The 13,267-nt window shown below is 38.1% G+C and overlaps 1 protein-coding gene across 1 annotated transcript in view; it reads left to right on the plus strand.

The window, feature by feature from the left end:
• The first annotated feature begins 428 nt into the window (after positions 1 to 428).
• Positions 429 to 13,267, plus strand: part of MIA3 (MIA SH3 domain ER export factor 3) — a 1,691,550-nt gene continuing 1,678,711 nt past the window's right edge. Inside the window, exon 1 of the mRNA XM_044060179.1 lies at positions 429 to 779. Within this exon, the coding sequence (XP_043916114.1) occupies positions 635 to 779 (145 nt within the window). The 5' untranslated portion in view covers positions 429 to 634. The remainder of the gene's footprint in view (positions 780 to 13,267) is intronic.

A 13,267-nucleotide genomic window follows, 5' to 3' on the forward strand; every position in this document is an offset into this window, starting at 1 on the left:
TGGAAAGTGATTGGATGGATGCTTTTCTTTTGCAATTGCTTTGTGGGGAGACTTGCCTCTTATTTTAGGCGTAGGTGTGCACTTACACATGTTGCACAACAAGTCTGAAATGTGTGCGTCCATTTGTGTTTTACATAGATGTATATCCTTGCATATATTTGCGTATATGACATATGAAAACTACAGTAACAGTGCACAGTACATCCACACTTATTACTGTTAGCTACGAATAAGTTTTCCAAGCCTATTCACAACAACCCGCACACACAAAGAAAGATTAATAAAAGCATTCTCAATTTTTTGTAATATGATTCCCACCCATCCAGAGCCCCGCAGCAGGATTCAGACTCCTAGCATCCTCCCCCATCCCTGTGTACAGCTGGCTCTTGCTGACGTGTCTACTGTTCACTGCTCATGCTCTCCTCTGTACCGGCAGTAGGAGTCGCGGTTTAATTCTACATAGGACTTACTGAACTGTCTCTCACGACAGAGACAAACTGGATACAAAGAAGGGATTCCCTTCAAGTTATTGACACCATACATTATTTACAGTACATGCAATACTATATGTATAAACGGAGAGATCAAGAAATAGCGCCCCTCCTTTCTGGCAGTTATAAACAGTGCCTACGATATGGCTGCTGTCGTCCGTGGATCAGTCGCAGCATACTTTCTAATAGCCTATTTACTTCACCTGGCCCACAGGGTGACAGCGGCGACAAAAGGTCTGGATAGGACGTTCGCGGAGTACAAACGCTGTGCCGACGAGGAATGCAGCAGTAAGTGGTTCACTTCGGTGGCACTTTTAGTTGTTGCTATGCATGTTGCTCGGGGGGATGCTGCTGTCTTGTATTGGCAGGACGTACTAGTAGTGCTCTGTATGTTTGGTGGGGTAAACACTACATCTGTAGGTAAAAGAACCATATATAACGTAGGATTTCTGTTGTTATATAGGTAGTCCTGAAAACGATTTCCAGTGCAGTTTAATTACTTTTAAAAATTGACATTGTTGTCTTTTATAAATAAATAAAAAACTTTAAATGCACTTGCTTGTTAAGGGATTACCACGATAGAAATGAGTTTAAAAAGTAGCTCCCACCCTCCTTCATGAAGATAAATGACGGTTTCAAATATCAGTGATCACAGAGGCCGTCCCAGTGAGTTGTCAGTTTAAGCCGCAACTAGTTGCTTGATGAAAATATTTATTTGTTTTTTTTTTGTGTGTTTCACATTGTGTTCGGAGTTCTTCGCGAATATACTGTTAAGGTACATTAACTTGGCTGTATCGAGTTCGTGCTTTACAGTAGTTCTGGATCCTTGCGTATTGTTTTTCTCACGTGTGATGATGTGTTGATGAAACTGTTGTACTAGCAGTAGTCATTTGCCGGATGCGGGAGTTTGCACATGAATTGTAAATGAACACCTTGATTGTAACCCTATGTGAATGAACAAGTTGAGGAAAGGCCACTGTCCTTTTAGGCGGAAATCGATTTGCTGATTAGAAATATTTTTGAAGTAGTTTGCGCAACAGTGCAAGTTGTGAAGCGTTCTGCCTCCCCCCCCCACCACCAGTTTCAGAATGTATATAGACAAAATGTGCCTTTCATCTGTCAAACCTCATGAATTACACTGTGATTTTAGCTCTCAAAACTCCCCTGCTCTGTAGTAAGAAAAAAGAAGTTATGTCTTACCATAATGTTCCAGCTGTATTGTTGATCCTTGTCCACTCATTACGTATGGGTTACGGTTCTGATATGGGAACCGAGCCGGCCATATACCAAGCTCGTGCTAGCGATAAACTCTCGAGCTAAGCAATCTCTTACCCATAATCTCCCTCTCCCTGTTACCTCAGATTGAGTTTGCAAGTCAGAAAAAGGTAGAGGCTATCTCTGGTCCAATGACCTAAAGAGAAGGATGGTGAGATCCACTAGAAGCCATAGGAGGGGGAAGGAGGGAGGGTCGTAATGAGTGGACGCGGATCAACAATACAGATGGAACGTTATGGTAAGACGTGACTTCTTTATCTGATATTGTTAATCCTCGTCCACTTCCTTACGTATGGGACAGAGTCCCCAGCTACCTCTATTCCTGGGAGGCTTTCATGGAAGGACATTCCTGAGCACCATAGAACCAAAAGATGCTCTTCCCCTGGAGGCCAAGTCCAACTTGTAATGATTGATGAAGGTATGAGGAGTGGCCCAAGTTGCAGCTGCACAGATGTCATGTAAAGAAGCTGTGGCATGGAAGGCAGCAGAAGTTGCCACTGACCTTGGTGAATGAGCCTTGATGGTAGTTGGCAAAGAAGTATTGCGTACCGAATAAATACAGGTCACAGTGCTTTTAACCATCTAGCCAATGTGACCTTAGCAACAGCACATCCTAATCTATATCCAGAAAAAGCCAAGAATAACTGATCTGATTTACGGAAAGATTTAGTCCTTTGCAAATAGAAACTGAGTTGTCTGTGTACGTCTAGGGTATGTAGGCAGTACTTTCCCTCATTAGAATGATCAGGAAAAAACACTGGCAATTCAATGGTCTGATTAATAGATAATTCAGAAATGACTTTTGGCAAGAAGGAAGGGTTAGTTCTTAAGGATACCCTGTCTGGATGAAAAATCAAGTATGGACTCTTTGTACATAGGACCTGAAGCTCAGAGATACGTCTGGCAGAAGTAATAGCGATCAAAAACAAGGTCTTCCACGACAGATATTTGAGGTAGCATGAAGCAGCTGGTTCAAATGGGGGCAATGTCAGAGCTTGAAGAACCAAAGATAAATCCCAAGGTTGAATAGGTTCTCTGAAAAGGGGTTTCAGATGATTCACACCCTTTATGAAGGCTTTACATAACTTGTGAGACATGAGGGAAGAGTCTTGGACATTCTTGTGGAAATTAGAGATCGCAGCTAAATGAGATAAGGTAAGAGAAATCAGAAAATCAACTTTTCTGAGAGAAAAAGTCCTTATTTTGAAATAAAAGGACAAAAAAAGGTTTCACTTGGCTCAAGAGCAACAGCCTGACACAACCTGATGGCGACACGGCAAACAAAATCTGGGATAACAGGGAGAGGGGGATTATGGGTAAGAGATTGCTTAGCTCGAGAGTTTATCGCTGGAGCGAGCTTGGTATATGGCCGGCTCGGTTCCGATATCGGAACCGTAACCCATACGTAAGGAAGTGGACGAGGATTAACAATATCAGATGTGAATTTACACTCTGTTCAGTTCTTTTTTAATCATAGGAATGCATGATGCATTGCAAGCAATGAAAGGTGTAACCTGAATGCATTTCATTCTGCAGTGGTTTACATTCTGAATTTCACATGTTCATAGGTAGGTACTAGGCTATTGGCCCTGGGGCCTATACAAGCCCAGCCAAAAAGGTACCCTGGCTTTTGCCACCCAAGAAAATTATTTTCTTGTGCCACTGCCGAGCAGAGCCACAGAGGTGATCCCCGGGGTGAATTTCCTATTTCCCATCCAATCATCAAGATTTTTCTTGAAGAGTGCTAATGAGGAGCTTTGTTTGATATAACTAGGTAGTTTATTCCAGAGTATGGGAAGTCGCTGGGACAGGAATCTATCCCTCCGGCATGTTCTGTTTATTGTGGTGACAAGGTTTAGATCCCTAGAGCATGTAGCTCGGAGGGAATTGGGATTTCTTTAAGTGGAGCATGTCCAACAGCTCTGGGTTTGACATAGCTTTTTATGTTAGGCAGAGATCACCTCTGAGTAGGCGGTATGTGACAGAGTAAAGCTGGAGTTTTTCGAGACATGCTGTGTAGGGCATCTGTTTGAGGCCAGTAATCCTCTTTGTGAGGTATTTCTGCGGCCTTTCCAGTTGTAGATGTCTTGTGAGGTACATACCAAAAGGGGCATTGTACTCTATAATGGGTCTAATGAGTGATGAGTAGAGGGGAAAAATGACCTCTTTTTTTTTTCTGGACGAGAAACCTTTTGTGATGAGGTGTGCCACGTAGAAGGATTTCCTGACTACTGTGGCGATGTAATTATCAAAGGAGAGACGGCTGTCCACCTGTGTCCCAAGATCTCTTATCACACTTTCGGTGTTAAGTATACTACCGCCTATGTTGTAGTTCATGGGTACAGAGTTTTGTCACCTCCACTTGTCACACACTCTTTTAAGACATTGTGTGCTGAAGAAGAGTAGAGCCATTAGTATAAACAAGTCTTAGATTTAAATATAGAGGAAAATAGTGTGTACAACAAGGTTTACTTGGAAATTATACTTCTTATTAGGTATGCTCAGTAATTGTGACTTTCATTGCGAAGCTGGAGAGCTAATAATTATTCACACATATTTGGACAAGTTTTAACTTCCTGGTAATTGTTATGATAGGTCCTGTTCTTTACAGTACTCTGAGTTGCATAGTGTGTATTTTTTTCAATTTTAGAGAGAGAAGGGAAAGGATATGTTAAATATGTTATGAAAATTGTTTCAGTTTAACTGCTCATCCTCCTTTGAGTGTTATGTGAAAAAAATAGTTTATTTATTTTTTTAATATAAGTGAATGCATTGTTAAGAGTAGTATTTGTTTCACTTTGAGCTTCATTTTTAAACATTTTGTTTTTATAATGAGATCATAAAAATAAACTACTGCTCAAGACCAAACCCATGCAGACAACATGCAATGAGTCTCTTCAGACCAAAATCATGTAATAGATGACTGACAACAAACAACAAGTCTCTTCAGACCAAGGGTATATAAATGTTCACCAAAGTCATATAAGCGGTGACGAACAGCATACAGCAGGTCTCTTCAGATCAAGGATATACGAGTGTTCCAAATCAAAAAACATAGAAAACTTCTTGAATTCTTTATAAAACAAATCTTTTATTAACAGATATCTGGTGAGCGCTTTCGCCAAAGTGGCTTTTTCAAACCATAAAAGTGTAGAGCAGTTTAAGACACACCTTATGTATATTTTTAGAAAAATCTCTTCAATTACTTTTTAAAATGAGTGACATCATAATTGATTAATATGCATGTTAAATAGGCAATTAATAAATAAAGGTGTATACTTATACAAAAAGTAGCATATTAAAATAAAAACCAAAGACAGCTCAAACATCTACACTATATAAAAAATAGACGCCACGAAATATAAAAGCTATACATATGTATATCAAACAGAATTAAACCACAACTATGGTAATTTATTATAAAATAAAAATATGTATATAAATAATAATAATGTAGACAAAATATATTATTTAAAACAAAGTCTCCTACTCTTGAGGGCAAGTCTTAAAGGGACCTTATCATTAAGACCAGGAAAAATATGTGCTTGCAGTCTGATAATCCAACTGGTTTCATTTCTTTCAGTATGATTCCTAAGGTCCCCAGCCCTCAAACTAGGTGTGTTAATGTATATAACTAGAAACTAAAATGTATGTGAATCATTAGTTTCTAATACATGTTTAGACAAGGCATTGGTGGTCGACTGGACACGGATCTGATATAAGTGCTCCCTCACTCTGTCCTTTAGCCTTCGATCGGTTTTACCGACATAGAAGGCAGGACAAGAGGAACAGGAAGCATGATAGACTACATGTTCCGTGTCACAACTAGCACTAACATTAAAACTAAAAAGTTGAGATGTATTGGGATGTATAAACATGTTCAAAGTACATATAAATGAACAAAAATTACATTTATTACAAGGTTTAGTACCCAAGTGATTTTTACTTTCATTCGTCACAGCTTATAAGACTTTGGTGAACATTTATATACCCTTGGTCTGAAGAGACCTGTTGTTTGCTGTCTGTCATCTATTACATGATTTTGGTCTGAAGAAACTCATCGCATGTTGTCTGCATGATTTTAGTCTTGAGCAGTAGTTTATTTTTATGATCTCATTATTCTTTTGTTTTCTGCTCAAGAGCGTATATTTTCTTGTGGTACTGACTGTTACTTGGACTATTTTATTTTTATAAGCACATATTTATTAAGTACCATTCCACTCCAGGTCCATCTAACTATAGTTAAGGCAACCTCCACATCCTTGTTAGCTACAGTTCTCCCACTGTGAACCAAGAGAAGCACACCACCTACCAGGACTTTACTCACTATACAGACTAACATTTTGGTCATGGGAGATTTCAATTATCCTTCCTTCGATTGGGTGACATATACAAGCACAAACATGCTCACCCTGAGTTTCCTGGACTTTGTCAGTACAAATGCCCAGAAACAACTATTCTGCACCCCCACAAGAGGTTCAAGTGTCCTAGACTTAGTACTCACCACAGGAGCAAAAAAACTGAAAAATTTTTCCAAAGCAAATTACACTCTACTAAGCGATGGTATACAACATTTTAAACCCCCTGCTAACACAGCCAGCAGTGACTCCTATATAGACGAGTACACAAATACCATGTATAACCACCTAAACAACTGTATAGACTCAGCTGTACCTGACCAGATCAAAACCAGGTCCTCCAAAAAAAAAAAACAGGCCAAGCCAGTGGACCTCAAGTATAAATAAGTAATATAACAAAAGGAAGAAAATTATTTCTAAGAACAAGAAGGAAGTTATTCAGCAGAATAAGCAAACCAGATATCTTGTAAAGTCCTCTAAAGCTAGATATGAAGCTAAATTTGCATCTCTAACTAAGGATAATCATAAGGCATTCTTTAGCAACATCTGAAATCTACAAGGGAACGCCCAACTATCTGCCAAACTTAATAATGGACGATACCCCTCATACTGAAATAGAGGAAATTGCCAACCTGCTAGCTGACCGATTTTATGCAAACTTCACCCTCCTGTCTCCACCAGCCACCAAAACATACCTGACACCAGTCTTCTACCTAGTATCTCCAAAGAGCAGGTTATATCTGCACTATCCAAGGCCAAAATCACAGCTTCTATGGGACCAGATAACATCCTAGGCTGCTTACTAAACAGTCTGAAACAAGACCTAGCTGAGCCACTTAGCACTCTCTTTAACCTCAGCCTGAGCAATTTCTTTGTTCCAGCAGAGTGAAGAACAGCAACAGTAATCTCCTTGCACAAAGGGGTCCATCAAGCGACTCTGGGAACTATAGACCATTAAGCCTAATCAGCCTTATCTGCAAGGCCATGGAAAGAATCTTCATGGATCTTATCAACAAGGAAATAGGTGAACTTCAACTCTTGACACAACCCAGTTTGGCTTTGTTAAGGGTAGATCATGCTTATTGAACTTGGTGGACTTCTTCAAGAGTGTCACCAAAGCTCTGGATGAAGGCAAAACAGTACATGCTGCCTATCTTGATTTAGCCAAGTCTTTTGACACAATCCCCTACACTGGTATCATTGAGAAACTCTCCCAGCTGGGCATTAACCCATACATTATTTTGTACCAGCAGTTGAACTCCAGGAAGCAAACCAGAACCACAACAATGAATACCACGATATTTGACCTAGGTTTCGTCTTTAATCCGACTTCATCAGAACACAAGTTAATAATGGTAAAGAAAGTACCTTATATACACATTAAAACTGACATCATCACCAATCAACTGAAAAGTTGCTTAATACAATGATTGACATAATTAAATTCATTGAATTCATTAAACATACATCAAAGGAAAAACTAAGCAATGATCCATAAAATACACAAATTTGTCTTGTCTATCTAAAGTTGGATACATTAAATGCGTACATTTCCACATTACTATGCACAAGACAATAAAAATAAATATAAAATTTAATTATATTGGTACTATAATTAAAAATTGGGTATTAAATTATCCCAATATATTTTTAATTTTAAAATAGGCATTATTGAAATACATCAGGAAATTCTTGTGCATTGAATAATAACTGCCATCTCATCTCAGCTATATCCAAATGCACATCCAATTTCCTTCCTAATTTATCCAATATAATTTGTTGTAAAATACTAAACTTAAATTGATGCCCACTATTACTTTCAATGTGTCTATACAGGGCATTTGTTTTCTTCTTTAACCTTATGTCTGACTGATGTTCCAAAATGCGGTCCCTTAATGCCCTGCAGGTCTTTCCTATATAAAAAGCGGGACAGTGTGTGCAGGTGGCCACATAAACAACATTTGTGGAATGGCAGTCAAAATGAGCTTCAATTCTAATACTTATTCCAGCTATTGTAAACAGAGCCCCCGTTGGTTTTATCAAGTGACACACACTGCATCTACCACACTTGTAATTCCCTCTGTTCCTACCAGTTGTTGTTTGTGTGGTATCGCTTTTCTCCAATAGTTTTTTGAATGAAACTCCTTTTCTATAAACACATTTAGGCACCCCCCCTAACTTTCCACTAACCATGTGGTCTATTCTTAAAATTTTCCAATTGTTGACAATAATGTCAACTACGAGGGGCATCAAATGAAAAGGTAGTTATAAAATATAATGCCTCTTCACTACCGGTATGTTTGTCATTCCCATCATTACTAAGGGTAATTTCACATGCTGACAGTATTACCCCAACATTGTCCTGTCTATAACCCAGTTTTCCGCTTAAAAGAGCCCAATAGACACCTTTAGCCCTTTTTAGCTTAACTTCATTTGCTACACCATCACATAATGCTGGCGGATACCCTCTCCTAATGAACATTGACTTAATCAATTCAAGCTCTTTATTAAAGTCATCCTCCCTGCTTGTCATTCGCTGCCCTGACCATCTGTCCTTTAACTATTGCCTTTTTCTGATGGTCAGGGTGACTACTTGTGTAACTCAAATATGAGTTGGAGAACGTACTTTTTCTGTGTATAGTCGATACCATAGTCAAATCTACTGGATTCAGAACCAAATGCACATCTAAATAGTCAATTTCTACCTTACTCATATTGTAAGTAAATTTGAGAAAGTCCACAGATTCATTAATAAATTCAATCAATTCACTAAACTTGTCAATCCCTCCTTCCCATATGATAAACAAGTCATCCAGGAAGCGGGTATAAAAGGTTATATAAGTCATAAATTTACTAGTAAATAGGAATTCTTGCTCCCAAAATGCCATTACATAATGCATGCCCATCGCTACACCAGTTTTTTGTTTATAATAGGCTCCATCAAAATAAATAAAATTATTTGTTAACACTAATTCCATTAGGTCCACCAACAAATTTATTCTATCTTGATCAAATAACCCAGTTTTTAATAATTGCTTCTCCATCCATTCTAACCCTCTTGTTGTGGGAATCACTGAAAACAAATTTACTACATCTACAGTTGCCATGATGGTATTTTTAGTAAATTTAACATTGTTTAATTTTTCCAAAAAGGACCAAGAATCCCTTGAGATATAATTAAACATTTTTAAGCCTTTTTGTAACTCGAAATCCAAGAATTTACTTATGAAACAAGTCTTGCTACGTTTTCCGTCAACTATTGGCCTGAATGCCAGATTATTCAAACCCTTATGAATCTTAGGTACTCCAAATATTCCACTCACCACTGGGTGATCGTTGACTAAATACCTGAAATCATCCTCATTAATATGCCCCTGCCAAAGGAGATCCTCGATGTTCAAATTAATTTTCCTAAAGGCTATATTTACCTCATTAAGACTCACTTCTTCATATGTATCCGTAGCTAATACCAACTTAATACTATTTAAATAATCCAACCTATCAATCAGCACTAATCCATTACCTTTGTCGGGTTTCATTATTCTTACTGACGAGTCATTTATTAAACTCTCCAACAGTTCATGCTCTTTAATAGTCAAGTTGTCATTAGAGTTAAATATCTTTCTCGATTGTGGGTTTTTTGCCCGTCTAAAGTGCTGCCTAATGTCCCACTCACATATTTTCTCGTATGCATTAATTACACTACTGGCCGGGGGCATGTACTTACTTGTTTTTTTCAATGACAATCCATCTGTAATTCCCGCATCCCCATCAAACAACAACCTTAAATTCATTTTTCTTACTAACATTTTTAAATCAACCAATGTGCTCGTTAAGCCCCCCCGAGCTAAAGGGACAAAAGTTAAACCCTTTGCCAGTAAGTCGGCATGCTGTTTTCCGATGACCTTGGTGGAATAATTATATATTTTAAAATCATCATAAGTGTTGGCTATGATGTCAGGGCTACTAGGTCCATGTTGTGCTGCTAATACAGGGTTTTCACCTAAAACTTGAATTAAATCTTCAATTGCACATTCCGAACTGTAATTGTGTACCCTATTTTCAAATATTGTATTGTTGTCTTGCCTATTTGCACCTTCACCAGTACTTACATGTTCACAAACTTCCCCCAAAAAAGTAGGGAAAGTGTGCAAACTAATATTACTCAAAGAAACACACTCCTCTTCTATATTATATGCTGTGTCATCTGGTGCAGAATTTATATCAAAATTGGTAGCAATGCTGCCAACACAATACTGAATTTCGTCATGATTTTGTTCAAATTCACTGTAACCAACTATTGATGTGCTTGAACTCAAGTCCAATAAAATAGACTTGTCTAAATTAAACACACTATCTGAATTTTCCACTGTTGATTCACTTCCAATCCCTCTATTAGTAATAACCTTTGTTAACATACGGTCTAAACCTACTTGCCCCATCCCATCTATTTCCACTCCGTCAACCAATAAGTTGAAATTAATACCAAACGACTCAGCAAAATCATCTTCATTTTTCCTTACATTATTGGTGTTTACAACACCATTTTGTGTACATTAAATGCAATATTTGCATTTACAAACTTTTTTGTCGTCTTCAGTACCAAAAGAATCGTTTTGCTCACAACCTGTCTGTCCAAACGTAAAATCGGATTTACGATAGACCAAGTGTTTACACATTTTTTCTGTTGATGTTACACACTCCGAGTCGGCAACCCCCCTTGTACAATTAACATTTAATTTTAAGTTGTTTGAAAGGCCACGCACGTTTGGAAACTCAAATATTTGAGCCATACTGTCAGCATGCGTGAAATTACCCTTAGTAATGATGGGAATGACAAACATACCGGTAGTGAAGAGGCATTATATTTTATAACTACCTTTTCATTTGATGCCCCCTACGTAGTTGACATTATTGTCAACAATTGGAAAATTTTAAGAATAGACCACATGGTTAGTGGAAAGTTAGGGGGGGTACCTAAATGTGTTTATAGAAAAGGAGTTTCATTCAAAAAACTATTGGAGAAAAGCGATATCACACAAACAACAACTGGTAGGAACAGAGGGAATTACAAGTGTGGTAGATGCAGTGTGTGTCACTTGATAAAACCAACGGGGGCTCTGTTTACAATAGCTGGAATAAGTATTAGAATTGAAGCTCATTTTGACTGCCATTCCACAAATGTTGTTTATGTGGCCACCTGCACACACTGTCCCGCTTTTTATAGGAAAGACCTGCAGGGCATTAAGGGACCGCATTATAGAACATCAGTCAGACATAAGGTTAAAGAAGAAAACAAATGCCCTGTATAGACACATTGAAAGTAATAGTGGGCATCAATTTAAGTTTAGTATTTTACAACAAATTATATTGGATAAATTAGGAAGGAAATTGGATGTGCATTTGGATATAGCTGAGATGAGATGGCAGTTATTATTCAATGCACAAGAATTTCCTGGTATTAACGAATGTATTTCAATAATGCCTATTTTAAAATTAAAAATATATTGGGATAATTTAATACCCAATTTTTAATTATAGTACCAATATAATTAAATTTTATATTTATTTTTATTGTCTTGTGCATAGTAATGTGGAAATGTACGATTTAATGTATCCAACTTTAGATAGACAAGACAAATTTGTGTATTTTATGGATCAGTGCTTAGTTTTTCCTTTGATGTATGCTGGCCTTTTAATGAATTCAATGAATTTAATTATGTCAATCATTGTATTAAGCAACTTTTCAGTTGATTGGTGATGATGTCAGTTTTAATGTGTATATAAGGTACTTTCTTTACCATTATTAACTTGTGTTCTGATGAAGTCGGATTAAAGACGAAACCTAGGTCAAATATCGTGGTATTCATTGTTGTGGTTCTGGTTTGCTTCCTGGAGTTCAACTGCTGGTACAAAATAATTTCTTGGTTGCTTTGTGTGCTGTTAGTATGGACATTAACCCATACATCACTACATGGGTAGCCAAATGGCTCACTGACAGAAAGCATACTGTCAATGTTGGGGATTCCACCAGTAGACCAGGTACCAGTGGTATACCACAGTGATCTGTGCTGGACCATCTACTGTTTGGAATCTATTTCTCAGAAGTACAGAGAAAAGTAGATAGCCTGTGGCTTACCAAGTTCATGGATGATTGCAAATTGGGCACAATCACTGAGTCCCCAAATTAAGTTAACATATTACAAAAGGGGCTAACACAGACAAATGTTTAGAGCCAAAAAGAACGGACTAAAAGTAAATGCAGAAAAGTGCATTGTTATCCCCTTTAGCAAAGAAAAAGTCCCTGCAAATTACAGTATTGACCCTCCCCTCAGCATAAACCAGTGGTGCATGATTTGGGAACACAGGTCAACAGCAGTTTAAACTTTGATCACCATGTGTCCACAGTGGTAAGAAAAGCCTTCTACATTGTGCATCTCATAAGTAAGGGCATCGCATCCAAGACTAAGAATGTTATAATTTCTCTGTACTCTACCCTCATCAGACCACTAATAGAGTACAACATTCCCTTTTGCATGTATCTCACCGGACACCTGAAACAGCTGGAGATACCACAGAGGTTTCTCACCAAGAAAATTCAAGGAATCCAAAACATAACCTACATGGAAAGACAGAAAGCCCTGTCACTGTACTCTGTATCCTACAAGCTGCTGAGAGGTGACTTGTGCCTGCCCTGCAGAGCAGTGTCTGACCGTGCTCTAATGGAAATGCACATCGGCAAATCAAATGAGACAAGGGTCACTTGCTCTAGTGATCTCAACCTAGCCTGTGACATTAACAAAACATGCTGGAGAAACAAATGTATCTCCCAGAGATTGCTGCTCCTCTGGGAAAAAAACTCCCAATTCACTCAAAGCAGATCTCCTCAATAACCCTATTCAAGCGCAACCTAGACAGTTTGACCATAAATTCACCAAGGGGGTGACGTCTATGTTCCTCATAGACAGGGGCATTCGGTGCTGATCATAGACTTACTCTGCAAGTAATGACCATCAAACTAAGGTCATTTAGGGAACATGGGTGTAACATGGCTAGGCTTGTAAAGACCATTTGACTATTAGCCTAGTAAACTGCTATGAACCTATGAAGCTATTTAAAACACTTTAAAATGTCCATAACATA

This window comes from Protopterus annectens, chromosome 1.part2 (genome assembly GCF_019279795.1).
Source record: "Protopterus annectens isolate FY-2018-M chromosome 1.part2, PAN1.0, whole genome shotgun sequence".
Classification (NCBI taxonomy): Eukaryota; Metazoa; Chordata; order Ceratodontiformes; family Protopteridae; genus Protopterus; species Protopterus annectens.